General features: G+C 35.3%; 1 protein-coding gene across 1 annotated transcript in view; it reads right to left on the bottom strand.

The window, feature by feature from the left end:
• The window catches only part of GPATCH2 (G-patch domain containing 2), a 119216-nt gene that overhangs the window by 88557 nt on the left and 11936 nt on the right, over positions 1-18723 (bottom strand). Inside the window, exons 3-5 of the mRNA XM_058020994.1 lie at positions 16498-16559; positions 8502-8684; positions 7320-7399 (exon numbers count right to left, since the gene is read on the bottom strand). Coding sequence (XP_057876977.1) covers positions 7320-7399; positions 8502-8684; positions 16498-16559 — 325 coding nt within the window. The remainder of the gene's footprint in view (positions 1-7319; positions 7400-8501; positions 8685-16497; positions 16560-18723) is intronic.

The following is an 18723-nucleotide window of genomic DNA, read 5'->3' as shown; positions in this document are numbered from 1 at the left end:
ATTAAATGTGTTTTCAAGACAGACACTAACTGAAGAATGAAAGGGATATCATAACGCTATTTGTCCTCCTTGAAAATAAACTTAAGTGAAATTGTAGATGACAATCACTGGAGTGGTTGGGGTGAGGTGAATTACAAGAAATACTGCTTAGCCTAACAGTTCATAGCACTTGTCACCATGAATAAACCACAGAACGCATCTAAAAAACTAAGCAGCACATTTGGCATTTCTGAGACTAAGGCTGGAGGGCAACTGCTTTGCTGAAGTGGGATGCTGGTTTTGACACTATACTTGAGAGTCCAAGAAGAGACTAAGTCACCACAGTCACTTCAGCTAGACAGAAGTTAATCTTTGATAGTTTAAGGGTATGCTTTGATTGTCACTGTAGGTCAACTATACCAATAAAAAAACCATTGTGAGCTTTGTGACACATAGTATCTCTTTTCCTGGTTTTACCTAAAAGATACTTACATTTTGTTGACAAAGTACAATTGTTATCTCCAAAAGCTATTAATTGGCTGATGCATCTAAACTATTTTTTTTTCTTGATAGTCACAGATTTTGTAAGAATCAAGGCAGGACACAACTCAAGACTCTACACTCTGATTTACAAGGTAAGCGGTACAGAAGAATGAATAAAAGACACATGTCTCACCTTCACCAATAACTTTTTTCTGGCTAATGAAGTACAGCTTCAAGTGAGACAAATGCTGTGGTATTATTTGTGTCTCTTTACTGATTTGATGACACCATGATAATTGAAGATTTTCATTAGACAATTTCAGGTCACACAAAAATCACTGTCACTTAATGCAAACACCTTGTGAGGCAGACTTTATTTAACCACAAATCTCAAAAGTGATAGGTAGAAATCACAACCCTTCATAACAGTGATATCAACACTGACAAACTTGACCTATTAATTGCAGTGCTCTGCCTTGAACAATCACATACAAACCAACTGTGCCTTACATACGGATACCACTGCTGGTGCTATTAGTGATGAGAACCACTTTGAGAACTGACCTACCGTGAAAAATGATGCAGGTGTAATTAGGATCCTTTCAATGAGGAAGTACACTAACCCATTATGAAAGCCACTAAGCAGCTTTAGTCCTCCATCAGGTACTTCCCATAGCAGATGGAAGTTACATTAGGCTTGCACTGGTGTAAGTGAAAGCTTTAGAAAAAATGCTGGAAAATTAATTTGTGGAAAAAAGAAGCTCTTGTGATGTGGAATACATGGTGAGGATTAAAAGGTGTAATAACAGCGAGCAGTTCCTCCAAAAATGCATAGATACACGAAGTTAGAAACATCACAGGTACCTCAGCATTTTCCAGAATATTTACATTTTTACAGGGCTTGCAAGGGTCTTTCAGGGTGAAGAGAGAGATGAGAATGTTGACCTCATGTTCAGAAGGCTTGGTTTATTATTTTATGATATATATTACATTATGACAATACTAAAAGGAATAGAGAGAAAAGTTCTCAGAATGCTAGCAAGCTAAGAATAGAAAAGGAAAGAATCACAAAGTTCTGTGTCCAGGCAGAAAGCAAAAACAGCTCTGCCGTGAGTGGTCAGTAAATCCAAACATTCACCCAAGACCAATCACGGACACACCTGTTGCATTCCACAGCAGCAGATAACCATGGTTTACATTTTGTTGCTGAGGCCACAGCTTCTCAGAAAGGGGAAAAATCCTGAAGAAAGGATTTTTCACAAAAGATGTCTGCGACATTTACATTTCATTCTGAAACCTACATTGTTTATGATGAGGTTTTGAAATTTGACTGATTCTTTTTTTCCCTTTGGTTCATAGATTTGTGTTGGAAGCCAAAAATCATCAGTCCAACCCCCCTGCCATGGGAAGAGACACCTTCTGCTAAATGTGAAACTATTGCTTTCTCATAAAATAATGCTATTTCAATGTGACTACTTTTTGAAGTCTAGAAGTGTGTCACTTGACTCATTCCTCAGGAAAACTGTAGTATTTTTGCAGATAGTTACTGAACACTAGAAGAATCCAAGGTGGGGCTTACACCAACATCCCAGCAGCATCTCCTCTCCTAACAATCTGAATTTTTCTACCTCAAAAAACATATCTGCAAGAAGCACATAGGTGCAGGAAACTATCCACTCCTTAAGGAAGTTTTATCCCTCTACGCTGTAAAACTAAGGTATTGAGTTAAAGACAGGATTAAAAGAGCATGACATTGACTGGATTTTTGCATAAATAGGTATCAATTTAAGGTAATTACAAATAAAAAAAAGGGAAAAGCATACTAAGAAAGGCTTTCAATAGCTCAGAGTATTTGTGATGACAGGAAATCTTAATAAAACCATTACAAAACAAAAAAAGCCCTACTCTCCTACTTGTTTAAAGGTAAATTCATTTGCAGTTTTAGCAGCATAAGGTTTCAAAATGCTACCCTCAGGCAGAGGCTTAATATTCCTCATCATGAATGAATCAAAGTGTGAAATTCAACAAGAGTTTAGTTTTGTTATAATCTAATACCATCACATTTCCACAGAATTTGATATAGAGACTATCGCTCCGAATGACAGAAAATCATTAACTGAAGAAAATAATTAATACACCACAGATAAATTCTTTTGTGCACCTTGCTGATACTATATTTTACTATATTATCTGACTATACCACTCATCCAACATAAACAAATTCTCCATACCACCAAATACACTTCAACTTGAGAAGCAGTGTTCTTCCAAATGTTGCAGAGTATCCACAAAGAGGCTTATGACCAATATTGTAAAAACAGTGCCCAAATTATTCTTTAAGGAAATATTCTTTGGATCTACAGCAAGGTTTCTTTCCTAGTAATATTTCACTTTGTTTCCAAAATATTTTGACAAGAAAAAAGCTCCTGAAAACACCTGGCTGTTTCTTCAGCTAAAAAAAACTTAGATGCAGAAATGTTTGATTTGATTTTACATTTTGAAAGCTGTTTAAAACAGCACGAGTGCTCAAAGCATCTTTTCTCCTAATGTCAATAGACTGTTCATCTGTCAACAATTTTTTTGAGAAAAGCTTTTATCTTTGAACTTTTAAAATAAAAGTCACAGGATTTGACAGAAATACCCAGACATCCTCAGATAACGGGTCCTGGAAATGTAGCTTTCATCCTTTAAACACATTTTGAATAATTACAACTGTGTATAGTCAAGCTCAGTAGCACAGCTGTGCAAAAAAATAAATCAATCCAGGAGTGCAAGACTTAATACAAGCTGTCTTTAATATAATGAAACCAATCCCCATGACACAAAGGTGATGGATGGAAAAACTGGCAGAGTCAAAGAAAGCATCTTTTTTTATTGGTCATGTTTTTTGCACTTTAGCTCAGTGAAATCACTTACCAGCTTCCAGCCCAGACAGGGAATACAGGCAGGAAGAGGCGACACAGAAGAGTTCTTGAACAAAACCTTGCAATGTTTCTCTCTGTCTCAGGGAAGAAACAGTGCCTAGAACCACACAAGGAGTAGCTAAAACAGCAGCACTCATTTTCCAAACTTATTAAAATTTCCACATTTGTACGGAGGAGTTGCGAATGAAAGTCAAAATTTTCAGTTGAATACTAAGTTGGGCAAAACAATTTGAAGAAAATGAGAAAATAGTCGTGGTTTGTTTTTGCTATCTATAATTAACTCTTATTTTCTTAAAAAGGGGTTTTATGCTCTCCCCAGGAATCTATCTGTGAAAAAAATGACAACCTCAATCATTTTAGGTAGAGGTAAGTTAGTATTCTATATCATAGAAACAAACACTTTTACACTTTTTTACACTTTACACCTTTACACTTTTTTACACTTTTACACTTTTTTACACTTTACACCTTTACACTTCCAACACATCTAAAGGGTTAGATTTCAGATTTTATTCTACGAAATACCAAAGCTTCACCTGCAATTTGCTAGAATCAACACAGATACAGTACTAGAAAAGTGACTTGTATATAAACCATATGTCACTAGATGAGTGCCAAGTCTACAAACATACATAAAGACCAGAAGAAAAAAGCATTCCTTCTAGAAATCAGTGTTTCATTCATGCAACAGTACCTCTAAATGTCAGGATTTCTGCATTTTCCTAACATAAAGCAATGTAAGGCTTGGGACTAGTTCATCAGGTCATCTGTAACTTCAGAATCAACCAATTCAACTCAACCACAATAAGATTTGGTGCAATATACACCTTATTAAAAGAATACATTAAACATGAAAGCAAATGCATAATTGTTCTAATTTTAACTACAAAGCTACTACTATCAACTTTGCATGGTATTAGAGAAACCATGTACTTTTCTATTTCTTTTCATGTATAGCTACAGTCGATGCTATCACAAAGTCAAGCAATGAAGACATAAAAGCCACCATTATAGCTGCAACCCAAAATATATACATTACAAACTACTTAATTACAGATCCCAGTAAAAACTTGTCTATCTATGAACTGGACAATTGAAAGGCTGCCAGTTGTATTGAATATTTCCTTTTTTTTTATTTTCTTGCTCAGCCTTTTCAGTTGTCATCTGCTGTATAACTCATTCAACCTGGACATTGGAGTAAGTAAGGATTTTCAAAGTACATGCATGCTGGTTTTCTATTTCTCTCTTTCTTGTCCAGTGTTGTATGATTATAAAAAAAGTGTTTTGACTCAAAGGCAGTACACGTGATAAAAGAAAGACCCATGAGTTTGCTCAAATTAAGCAACTCATCCATGAAACAAAGGAAGAGCTTCTGGAGAGACTCTAAGTGCTAGCTGTGGCTACCTCAAGTTTGCTGCCTGGTCCATGAAGAGCAGCACTGGTGCTCTGATCCTCAGCTCCCACCGTGCTGTGAACGTGTGAGCAGGCAGTTTCCTTGGTCTGCAGCAAGAAATACTCCCACTCTTAGCCTGTTATTCTTCTTACAAGAAAACACCCAAATAGTTGGGCATTAAACACTTTCTGAGAGAGGATGAGGGTATATCCAGCCATTATCATAGCTCCTCTCTCTGCCTTCCCCAAACCTGTGATCTCACCCAGGCTTTGCTGGTTGCTATAATTGTGAACCTTCAACCAAGCTTTTCAAAAAACCTTAAGCCTTGACTGCAGGCAAAAAGCCAAGTGCATGCTCACATTCTGTGGATACAAATTACAAACCCTAAGACTGAACAGAAGATATAATGTGTATCTTTTAGGTACTGTATCTATTATTTTTTAACATTGTCTCCCTTTCAGGTCTGTGTAAAAGCAGTGATACAGACATCAGACTCCTTCCTGCTAGAAGAGAATTCATTCACACCGCAATTCTGCTCAATAACTCGAGTCTGCAATGTTCTTTCCTCAGGATATTAATCTTTCTTACAGCATTCTTGCTCTTCTTCACTGTTACCATCTAATAGCAGTAATTACTTCTTGTTCTGTGTTATCAGATGTCACAGGTATTAAATGACGTTTTTGTCATTGAATTTAAGTATCTAAAGAAGATTTTGTTTAAGAAGCAATCACTGACAAAAGGAAGCACAAGAGCTCTGGTTTATATTGCAAAGACAGATGCAGCAGATGTGACCACAAACATAAATAGTCATTAAGGAGGTCAGAAAGCTGCAGCTGCAGAGCTAACAGCACATCCCCTCAATTTGTGACTCCTGCCTAAACATAGTGACTCAGAAGCTACATTCACATGCCAACCTTCTTCCACAACACCATGCAAATGACATATTTAATAACTGGAGGTAACTGAATTATCAGTCTTTAGTAGATTGGCTTGGATTTTTGTTATAAAGGGAACTATAATACCATCATTATATATGGGATACCATGAGTGGAAGACAAAATGGACTCCTAAGGACAATCCAGCAGAAAATAAACATTAGGATTTTTTATTATATATATGCATTCACAGTATATCTTCATCAATTGAAATTTAATCACCTTTTTACAATTTAGAGGAAAAGGAAGATTTTAGGGTAGTTAAGCCATGTATCATCAGTACCATGAAGCTAACCTATCAGTTATAATAGCTCCTATAAAATACCAGAGTGAAATTGCAATAAGCCTAGAAAATGGGCTACAAATCCCAGATATGCTCAAGCAAGCACTGAACCAAAAATAAAAATAGGTAGATAGGAAACCAAGAACTAGATAGCATTCATCTAATTCATGACCACTAACAGCAGAGATCGCAGGCCAAAGTTTTAAAGCATCTTATTCAGCTCCAAATGGCAATTATTGGACAGTAACTTCAATTACAAAAAACTTGCCTCTTCAAAAGGAATTAAATTTCTAGCAGGTCCTTTCTATTCTCTCCACATATAATAACTCTGACATTTCTCAGAAGCAACTTATGTTGTTTAGGCAACTTAAATCTGAAAACATTTAATGTTGTCAAACAACAAAGAATATCCATGTTGCAGTATTTATTGTCCTGGCCTATGTTTATTACACCTGATAAGGGATCTCAAACATGCCCTTCCAAACATTTTTCTTATAAGAAAGAAATAGACTGGGATATAATTAATATATTTTAGCATTTAAATTTAAAAAGTCAAATTTCTCTTCTCATTATGCCCTTCTCCAAGGAAAAATTGAAAAAAAAATTATTAGAAACTTATTTTAGAAAAAAGCTGTAGGAAAATCCAGGTATTAGATTGCACAGAAATGCAAAGACAGGTGAATTTTTTCCTCCACTTATAAACACTGCTCCTAGGGCTGTAGGTACTAAAAAACCCCAAACATCCCATTTGTAGTGCCAGCTTTGAACAGGCTCAGTACAAAGAAATGCATGATCTCTATGGCAGGCATTTGGATAATCTGTTTTAATTTTCTTTTGTATACACCCTTTTCGCCTGACCACACAGGTGTAAACCAAACAAAAGAAAACAGGGACATATTTTTCAAAACAGATTTTTGGGAAAAAATATGACCTGAATTGCACTACAATGCATCCTGAAAGCTTTTTTATTATCAGAAAATAAATTTATTTGATTTTCATCATAAAAGTGAAACATGTTTTCATATAGACATAAGACATATACTGAAAATAGTAACTTATACACATATATACACACAACCACACTGAAAACTTTTTCCTTTGCTTAGTTCAAAACAAGTACTGAGAAACAGTATCAGATTCTTTCTTCTGCAGTGGAATGTCAGAATATTTAAAAAGAGTAAACATACACTCAGGGAGCAGTGGCAGCAAGTCTTCCAGTTCCATTATCCATCCATAATGTCAGGGAACAAGCGTAAGAACAATATGCTTTTCTAGAAACCCCTGAGAACAGTGCACGAGCTTACAAAAATGAGAACACCTACCAGTGCATTCTGGTTTCCTGAAGCCTTTTTTATATTTCTTGCTGGCATTCCATGAAGATGACTACATCTACTCTGGAAACCTACAAAAAAATACAAGTTTGTTTAAGAGTATTTTCTTGACCATAGAACCAATAAAATTCACCAATACACACCAATCTATCAATATGAACTCTGTTAAACAAAACCATTTTATTGGCAAACATTTTACTGGTGGAAACAGAGCACAGAATGGGAAAAGTAAGGGAAAGAATAAATTATCAAGAAAATTTAAAATTCTGCAGCTATTCTTACTGCCATCCTGGATCGATGCACCATTGGCAGCACAAGCAGAGCTTAGCAGAACTATAGTAGAAGGTGATTTTTGCATCACTTACAACTTCCTTATCACTAGGAAACATTAAATCTGGCCAATCTGCAGAGACTAAGTCCTTCAAAGCAATCCAAGTGTCTAGAGAATAATCCTCACAGAAGGATTCAATACATTCAGTGTAGTAGTTTAAAAGTGATTTGACCACTGCTCAGATTTGTATTTGAATGGGAAGAAAATCCTTGTGGCAGAGGAAGGTACAACAAAATTCTTTGGCAGCAAGCTGAGGTTTGACAGCTTCAATCTGTGGACAAGAGCGTGTTCCTAGCTGTAAATGCAGTCCAACACTGGTAGAGTTTACCATTGGTAACACTGGATCCACAGTGGTGGGAAGTACTTTAGAAATAAAGAGAAAGGGTATTTTCTAAGTTACAATCTCAATCCATGCTCCAGAAGTACCCTTCCCTCTTCTGTACAAACAACATGGCCATAAAGCAAGGCAGATGGTCACATTAGTCTTTCCAGCCTTTAAATTAATGAACTTCTATAGTATTCTATACATTACAGCAAAGGCCGGGAGCAAAATGGAACATCAGGTTTCACTTGAAATAATGTTGAAAAATTCTCAATGCAAACATTGAGAGAAATAAAAACAGCAGGTCATCAAAATGAGCCATTTTGCATCTTCTGACTTTCCTAATAATTGACTTTGAGTTATTTCTCTCTAACGATATCTTAAAAATTTAACAGTTCAAGGAAACAAACAGGTAACTCCAAGACTTGTACACATTTTACATATTTAATATAATCCACAGATATCCTTCTACTGTACCCAAGTCATTCTACAGCTTGCATTTGCTTGATTTGCTACTTACCTCTCCTCCCTGAGCGGGACATAAGAGGGAAAGTACCAGTTAAGATACTTTCAAAGACTGGGTCAGGCAATTCTCTGTCCAGTTCTGTGGAGTCTTCTTGTTCCCACCATGGAATGACCCCTGTAATTCCACATGCTCCACCTGATTCGTTTTCATGAAACCAATCACTCTGCTCATCATCACCTGTGTGAGGGCAGGGTCCCCCAAACCCCCAAAAAAGAAGGAGGAGCAGAGAAAATAAAAATCAGATGTTACCATCAATAAATACTCTGACAGGATTATTATTTCTTTCACTTTATAGTTGTATAACAATTACTCCTATATAGCAGTTTTGTTTGGAAAATGTTTCTCAATAGCATGACAAACATTGCCATCAATGAAACATCATAAAATGTAATGCTTTAAAACCAATTTACAATAGTGAAAACAATAATAAACTAGTTAATCCTTTTGGCAATAACTGTGGGAAAATCCATTTAAGTTACTGCACTTTACATATTAACAAAAAAACAAGCCTTAATCTCCTGCAGGGAATTAAAAGGTATAAAACTGAAACTGGTTCTTTTCAGCTGATAATGGTATATAATTACCTTAATTTCATGATTTGTATGGCTAGTAAAAAGGGAAAACAATCATGAACAGATGTGACTAAATGAAGTTAATCTGATTAAGTTCATTTAGAAATAAGTTTTGAAAAAGTTGATTTTAAATGAAAACTGACAGTACCACATGATTGAGAATTATACTGCATTATAATACAAAGTTGGTAATTTTTACTGACAATATTTATCTATGTAGAATTTAAATACCTGGATTTAAATTAAGAAATAAGTCAGGACTGAAAATACAAGACTGAAAATTTGATCTTAAAATTAGCTCATAACCACACTGGCAACTAAAAAGAAATGTTTATGTTTGTTTTAAAACATGTTATTTCATACACACCATCTAGTTTCAGAAGAACAGAAAACCGCTTCAAAGGACATGGGAAATTTTCTTTCCTCTACCCAAAACTTAGATTAGGTATGTGCTATACATTTTATTCTACTTCAAACTATCCAACCATGTTTCATTATTTCTGCACATAAATTATTTGTTTGACATTTCCATTTTATTTGGAAATAAATTAAGCAAGATACAAATGTAAGATTTGTGAGACACAGATTTCAAGAATAAAAATGCACTTGTGCAAAGTTTCACTGTCACTCAATGCCATAGTGGGGAAATACAATGATGAAAACCAAAGCCAAAATTTCATTAAAAATAAAATCCAACACACTTTCTCCAAACAAACTGTTACAATGTAAATAATATTTGAAATCAAGCACAACTGAAAATGTCTGTAAACATTCAATCAGAACAAGTACTTCTAGAAAATATAGAATAATTAAAGGCCTTCACTGGTCACTTGCAGGTGAAATGGGATCCTTACACCTTTAATGATGACTACTAAAAGGAAAATTAGCAGAGGCTACAGAACAGGAACTTTTAGATGGAAGAAGGTGAAAACAAAGGTGAGAAGAGATACATAGGTCAAAAAAAGATATAAATTTCTTTGCATTCCTGAAGCATTTCTACCTGCTCTCCCTATTCACTCTAATCCTCATTTATAGCTATGACATTTCACAGAGGCATTCACCATTAATTCCATCCTCATTTTGTTACAGCCAGGTATGGGCTTTTTGGAGGAACTCTAAGAATACTTAATAGGGACACTGGTGGTGGTGGAAGGAGAACCACACCTTTTAATTAGATTGGTCTGTGGTTCAGAACCAAGGTTGAAATCCTTTGTTTTGATTTTCCAAACCTTTATGTTTGGAAACACTTTCCAAACTTTTGTTTGTTAAACTTCCTCTCTATATTTGTCATGAGAGCTCCAGATGCCTTCATTAACAAGAAATACTATCAGGAGCTCAAAAGTAGTCCTCTTACTCATAATTCATCCATGGAGATAAGCACAGAATTCTGAAATGGGGGTCCATGATGAGTTCAGGGACAGAAGCTGTAAGAGGCAGGGAGTGCAGCCTTGGAAGAAAGCTACAATTTCAGACTGGGGTGGTGGAATGTGCAATAAGACTAACAGCAGCTATGGAAGGAAACAGATATCTTTGCTATATACCCAATAGCAGTTCTTGGGGAAAAAAAAAAATTACTTTTCCTTTTTGTGCAACAGGAATATTAGTATGTCAAACAATCTTCTGTTAAGTTACCTTAATTTTTATACTATTACATACTTCCCTAAGCACTTCTGTTGCTTACAGCCAAAGGCAGAGTTTAGATCTGAACCTCTTAGTCTTTTTCCACTTGACAGCAGCATCCAGATATACTTGGTTTTCAGCTTCCTTGTCTGTGAAATTAAACAACTCTGAATCCTCTGAATGTTTTAAATCATATTATCACCTTGAGGCAAGTATAAGCCTATTACTACTATTCTTATCCAGGTGATACCACTCACAAGTCTTTTGCTTACCAGTTGTTTCACCTTGAAGGGATGCCACTTTCAGAGCCAGGGAAGACCACTGCATTTAATTCATTCCCTACCTCATACATAGAGGCAATAAAACACAGAGGCCTCCCCATTCAAAGAGTTTGGTAACCAAACATCTGGATTTTATCCTACTTTAATTTGCAGCTATCAAAAGGCAGCACAGTATTCATAGCAAATGTGATCTTAGGCATACTAAAAGCTGAAAACAATATTTTTGCCTTCCAAAGATTCACTACACTGTCCTTTCCTCCTAGGATGCTGATTCAGCACAGGACTACAGCAAATTATGATATTTTTCCAAGGTACAGGAAAGGTAGAAAAATCACCAGATATTCAAAAATAGAGTCCATGCATCCTCCTAAACACATTTTAAAAATATATCAAACTTGTTTATGTGTAAGGTTAATGCTTCAATGAATTACTTCAAAGTAATTTACATTGAATTAGAACTGCACTGATCAGTACAATAAAGTCAATTTGAGGCTCAGAAATGTCAACTTCAATCCTAAAATTTTCAGGCCAGTTTCTGGCTTAACACACTTTTTTTAGTTATTTTTAGGCCATCCCCTCCCTCCAATTACTGCTTCCCTAAAGTTCACTCCGTATTATGATGTCTATATATTTATGTAACTACTGCTCCCATGTTAAATTCCTTGCCTTCTTCTTTAAGAAGTTTAGAAAATTATTTTATATGAGCTTCTGGTGGTTTTCCTATGGATGAAGACTCCTTCTGCAACACTATCACTTTCATGTTCAGAAAAACTATACCTGAATCATACTTTAGCTAAAGCAGTGCAGTTTTACAACAAATTTTCCACCACACATTAAGAGAGAGTCCTACCTCCCTTTCTGTTTTATTACAAAATGGCCAGATCAGGCTCACCAGCAGCCATTATATGTGCTTGCCTAGAACAATCACAACACACTTTGAGAGGTTACTGTGAAAAGTTTGGCATCAATGTCCTACAAACCCCACGTGATGCTGTGCTGCTCTGTTATCCACCAACCCACACACAGAGAACAAGAGCACAGGGTCTGTGAATACCCTGGGATTTCAGTGTCATTTCCAGGACCAGTGTATCTCTTTCTAGGTAAAAAAACCCCCACTGCTAAGCTGTAATAATCATTTGGAAATATCAGGATATTCACTGTAACACATCCCAGGAGTTTCAGGAAAACAGAAACTGAAGTTACCCCTTCACAGAGGAACACTGCATCTTGCTCTTTGTGCTTTACAGAACTACCCTGACAGAAGATATACATATAAAAGGTACACTATAGAAATATTTAGGATTTCAACTACTCAGGTCATGTGCAACAGCTTCATCTTATTTCTTTTCCATCTGTGAAGACTATAAACTTATTTTCCACACCAGTTCAAACCTGGTGTGATTTCACTTTCCATTGCACACTCTAATTCTCTTCTATATGGAGAAACACACCCTGTCACCTGCAGCTACATGCAGTACAAGGTGCAAATTAGTTCCTCACTAGAATTCTTCTACTGAATCAGTACTGGGTCATCTTCATAAAGGACACAGTAATTAATATATATTTAATGGTAAAATAATGAACAGCTATCTTTAAACACTTAGCCATATCCACAGTGGAACTCTGACATTCTCTGACCTTCTCCAATTTTAACTGTTTAACACTTTATTAACATAATATTCCTTCCTACTTGCTTAAATCTTACAGGACATTTCAAGTGTTGCATGCCATGATTTAAGAAGTCTTAAGTCAACTCTGAATTTCCCCAAATGTACAAGTATAGATGAACCAGGAACACACATTATGTTTTCTTTGCTATACCCAAGCTATAAAGCTCATTAAAGAACATCCTTGCAATTTAACTATTTCTTCACCCAAAACAGGGTATCATCTAGTGTCTGAATAACAATAGTTTTGTTAACATTGTGTTGAAAGCTTAACTTGTGAAGTGTCTTTGACCTGTGCAGTGCCTTGAAACTGCAGGAGATGCTACTAGTTAGGCCTATCACAGATTTGCTATTTTATGCTGCAATGCATAACTAGACATTTTGGCTCAAGATTCTCTTAAAATTTTCCTACACCAGGCATGACCGTGCTTATTGTTAAAGTTTTTAATAATTGCAAAACAGCCAAGAAAATACAACCTGGAACAAAAGGAAAAAAGAGGAAAAAAAAGGGAAGTCATGAGGATTTCTCATACATAAGCTTCAGGTGCTGCTTAGGTCTTTCAATTACTTTGTTGGCAGATTCTTCTACCTCCCTACTTAGGAGCTTGATAGAAAAAATACTGTGTTTCTATCTGTTAAATCTTACCCCTAAAATGCCCAATTTGAAAACCTCTGAAGAAAATACAACCCACAAAAAGTCACTTGAGGTTTGTTAACAGTTCAGCAGCTACCTTCATCCCTGACAGTACCATCACAAACCATTATCTTTAAGCTTTTGCTGACTAACTCTTCAGGGTTTGCAATGTTTCACAGAATAAAAACATTTGCCACACTGGGCCTGCCAAAATTGAGCAACAATTACTTCTGCCAGAAGGAATTACCACAGTGGACAGAGCACAACAAGAGAGCTGCTTGTGCCCTCTCACATGACTTAATGTAAGCACTTGGGTAACTTGGAAAAGGAGGGCAAACAAGGCTGGGCTCAGATAAGGATTCCATGGGAACCAAACAAATCAAACAAAGCTGGAAGACTGGAATAGAGAAAGGAAAAGAGTACAGAAGTCTTAAAAAAATATTAGATGGTACAGCACATATTAGGAGTTGAAGAGAGGATTTTCAAGTCTCAACAATTTCTCTTATCATATCTCATAATTGATGAGAATTAAAATGTATCTAGAACTATCCCAATTAAAGCTACACCTGGTTTTCTTGAATCAAATTATCAAAATTGAAACTCTTCTAAGATTCTGTCCACAGAAAATTAGATACTGTAACAAAATTTATCTCCATATCCTTTCTAAAAAGTTTTGGAAAACATTAAAGGTCACAAGATCAGGCACTCCAAAGTTCATAATTAAATACTCAACTATTTATTTAACTGGTCAAATGCTCCAAGAAATTGCTGCTTTAGTCACTTTCCTAGAATGTGCCCCAAAGGATGATTTTGGGAATTAAATAAAGTTTTATAGATATTATTTGTCTGCAATAAATGAGATGTGGTTCTTGATCTCAGAAACACAAAACAAACAAATGTTGCCCAGAAGAAAAGGAACCTCTTGTTTGCTACCCAAACTTGCAAGTGAAGGCAGGGACATCATTTAAACCAAGTATTTCACCAGGCAACATTAATCAATCTCTGGTTCTCCACTTGACTTAGCAGAAACCTGAAGTCAGAAGTGCAGAAAATTTGAACTACAAATGAGGTCAAGATGCTGATGCTCCAAACATAGATATATAGAGATGTTAAAGATTAGACATAAGATATAGATATCCTGGAGGAGGGACACTGGTTAGACAGAAATTAAGAGTCTAGCTTTAAAACTACAAAAGGAAACCAGCAATTTCTTCCCTTAATACATTTCCATCCTGTCCTTTTCCAGCTTTGTTTATCACACCTAGGCCTTTCCTTTGCTTCTACTAGACTGACTTTCTCCTTCCTTCATTCTTGTCAATTTAGTATGTGTCTCAGTTCAGCTACAAATTAACTCACAGAGATAAAATAACCTCACCTCAATTAAGGAGAGTACAAATTACTAGTATTTACTATTGGGGGGAATAAACATTATTAGAAAATCACCAATTTTGGTTTTGAAGTAGGATCTCTGATAGTACTTTCATAGAAAAGTCTCACAAAACCAAAGCTACAATGCAGATGTGTCTGAGTTCCACTGTGAAGCTAACAGTCTTCTGATCATACCCACAAAATTATTAGTTCAAAGGAGAGATTGAAAAAATGTTTTGTCATGACAATATCCTTTTAAGGTTTATTTTTATTTGTGTTTGAGAATACATTTTCAGGTCTAATGCTTTCTGCTTGAAAATTGAAAACTGAAACAAGATTCAAATACCAGACAAAATTAAGAACTACAGCTTTAACGAACCAACGCTAAAAAGGTAACACCATACCACTGAGAAAACACAGTTGGTCACTGATCCCTCCTGTTTTCTCTTCCCACAAAATATATATGAAAACCAGAAACCAATATGTTTTCAGTCATATTATTCAAAGGTTTAAATAATATAGTTCAGGATTTAAGGATAAAAATATTTATAGAAATATATCAGAAAGGTACTGGAAAAACACGTGCAATTAGGAAGTGTGATAGGTCATCTTACATATAAATGTAGAGAAGAAATGCTCTAAAAATTCCAAGTCAGAGGAGAAATTCAAATAGGGAAGTAAAAGCAAATCTGTTTGACTCATACTTAAAGACTTAATGCATTGTAGCACTGAACATAAATCAACCTAAATCAATCTAAATTTTCAAAGAGAACCTAAACTCTTAAAAAAACATGAGTTAGCACAACCAAAATCAGATACTCAGGCTGGGAGGTACAGTTTGTGTAGCACAAGTTATCATTGAACAAGGAAGGTAACACTTCTGTTTTAAGTAGGAAAAATCTTCTCCCTACTGAAGATAACCCCAACCCCCCAAAAAACAGATGGAATGAGAAATTAAAAAAAACAAAAAGCCCCAAATGTTCCTTTAACCTAGGTTTGTGGAATGGGTCAGGATTTTATTCCTTGCACACACTCAAGTAGTCCTTGGCAAACTAATACCTCTGTTACCACTAACCTAAAATTTCCAACAGAAAAGCAAGTCTTAAATACTTGAGAGACTACTGTCTCATTTTTGTATCCTGTCAAAGATAGCAAGTTTCTACTCCAATATAGCATAATACAGGTAAATGTGTTGCAATACAGACTAAAGCTGATAAAAAACCCAAACTTTTACTTCCATCCTCAACAGTTTTATCACAGAAAAACATATGAAAGCATTACGTGTACTAAAACAAAAGTTTTAATCTTCACCGCATTTCAGATTAAAGAAATTTTTTTTAGAGGGAAGATGTTAAACAGCTCAAATCTCAGTCTTAGACTGCAGAAACAGCAGTTTGTTTGAAATTACTTTGAAATTACTTTTCAAGCAAATTAGTGAATGAAAAAGAACTATTAAAAAACTCTACCAGTTTGGAGGAAAAGAAAGAAAAAAAGCCATCTCAAAAGAATAGTATGAGAAGTAGTACTATAATCAGAGTCCTGTCAGAAAATTGGAGGAACTAAGCAATTAATATAGATGATTTTTAGGAGATGTTCAAGTTTTTAGTAACTTTATCATATTACAGGGGCTGTTTCTCAACATAGCATTTGACTAAGTCATGTAGTCAAGACACCCTCTGTTAACATTGAAAAAAAAAAACCAAAACAGAAAGCAAGCTATACTTCCACTCAGTAAAACAGTAATAGAAACTGAAATACAATAATTAACCTATGAAATAACTTGTAACGCTTACAGAATTTCAAATGATGTGGTTTGAGGGGTGGAGAAGGGAAAGATTGTTTCAATACCTTGTCTTCCCTCATCATTGGTAAACAAACCAGCATCACTGCTGCTCAGACTGCTGGATTCACTGTAATAAGAGAAAGAGAGAAACAGATCAAAAGAACAATTGATCTTTCAGTCGTAAAATTTTAAGGAGACAAGGCTGTGCTCAGATTGAACTTAAGCCCAACACAGATCGGAGAGAAAATAGGATGATTTTTTTTAATCAAACTGCAAATATCCCAGTTCCATTAACTACAAAGCGTATTATTTTTGGCACATAAAACCATAGGAATCTGATGGTACCCTGACAGTAAGCCAGATGTGACTGCATCGAGGTGCTGACACAATTGATGCATTTTATTATCTCCTTCCATCAAATGCTCACTGCTCCCTTCTTATACTGAGCAATTCAGCTTGATCCTGGAACACCACTGCTCAATAAAATAGGAAAAGTCTCAATCAAAAGCAGCCTAAGCCTTCCTTCAGCACATGAAATATAAGAGTCTGAAAATCAAATTACCTTTCTGAACATCATTTGCAAATATTCTGGAAAAGATACTGCTTAAGGTTTCATGATGTTCCACTCAGGGAGAACAGAAAAAGTTTCTAATAAAGGTAACCAATTAAATCAAAACAAAGGTCACCCTGAAGAAAGTAAGTATGATTCAGGATCATCAACAACAACAAAAAAAACAAGGCACAGTTTCTTTGCTATGACTTCCAGCATGGCCTTAAAATTAGAATGTGTGTATACAACATGCACACACACCTCTAAATGAAAAGACATGAGCAGGTATTTAGTTCTTTGCTGTATGCACACTGTTACATACAATAACCCATGTGTCCCTAAACAGTAGAATCAGACTGGTCTTTTAATAACACAGATAGGACTTGGCTGAGTTTCACATGAAAGGACTTTTCTGTAAACCCTTTATTTCACTTTTTATCAAGAGAGTAGCTATGTTATGGAGGTAATATTCTCACCAAAATTTTTATCACATTTTACTTAGTTTGAGATGTAGAACAACTTGAGAAAAAAACTCAAAGACTTCAGCACAAAAATTCAAGTACATTTTATAAATACTACGGCTACTCTTGATGTGCCCATACAAGTCACTCACAAGAACTTCATGTCTGTTTTTACCTTTGTATACTCATTCATATTACAATTTGCATGCTGTCCTATACTTGAAAAAACTATTTCCAATTATTTTTAAATTTTAATACTAAATTATTTTTATCTGTACATCAAATAACTAGTACACTTGAGGAAATGATTTCCTTTTAAATTCTAATTTCTTACAAAAGCAAGTCTTGAGTTTTTTAATATATTATTCATATAAATATATGAACTATATAAAATTAATCTAATTCATATTTAATTATAAGCATATATATTTGTTTTTAGTATCTTCCTTTGGGATGCATCCCAACAAGATTTGAAACACAATATGGTAGCAGATGACACAAAGTAGCGCTTGGGTTTTTAAAACATATATGTATAGAGAGAGACATAGCTCTGTGTTTGAAGATTAAGTTGCCTTAATCTTTGCTGTATCTTATGTATCTTAGGCTTATCCAAATTCTTGATGCATAAGCAACACTTACACTATATCTTATACATAATAAAATCAGAACAGACTTCAGCACTTGCACAACTGCCCTAAGCAGAAGTAAAGCAATATGCATGCAAGGAGAATGGAACCATCTTTTGTGAGGGACACCAAGACTTGAACTTTCTAATACTGCAAGTCCTAGTAATTGCCTTTTAGCAAACATCACATCCTCACTTTATTTATAACACAGATGGCTTTACTGTCCCTAGATTTCTTTGTGCATAATTTTACATCATCCATTTAAAAGGAAACAACATCCCTTCCTCATAGATTCTTTTTGTGCACTTATTGTTTAATTGCATGTTTTAAAATAAAGACAGGAAATCCTTTCAACCCTGATATTTCAGCCAATTTCCCAACCAAAAATTCCAATTTTGGGAACAGGCTCGATCTCCTTTTTAAGATATTTAAATTGTGAAAAAATTCTCACTGAAGGACTAGTCAGCACATAAAAACATAACCACTTGAAATTTTTGAAAAAATTCTAAAAAAATTTAAGAATTCAAACTAACACTGGCTTGTCCATGGCAGCCACAGTGCTCACTCTCCTCAGACCACAGTCACATTGGGCAGGGATTACAGCTGAGATAATTGCTAGATGGCAGTCATTTCACTGAATAAATTCAAAACCTC

This window comes from Melospiza georgiana, chromosome 3, assembly GCF_028018845.1.
Source record: "Melospiza georgiana isolate bMelGeo1 chromosome 3, bMelGeo1.pri, whole genome shotgun sequence".
Lineage (NCBI taxonomy): Eukaryota > Metazoa > Chordata > Aves > Passeriformes > Passerellidae > Melospiza > Melospiza georgiana.
The sequence above is the reverse complement of the archived record's forward strand: the minus strand, read 5'-3'. Positions and strand labels throughout refer to the sequence as shown.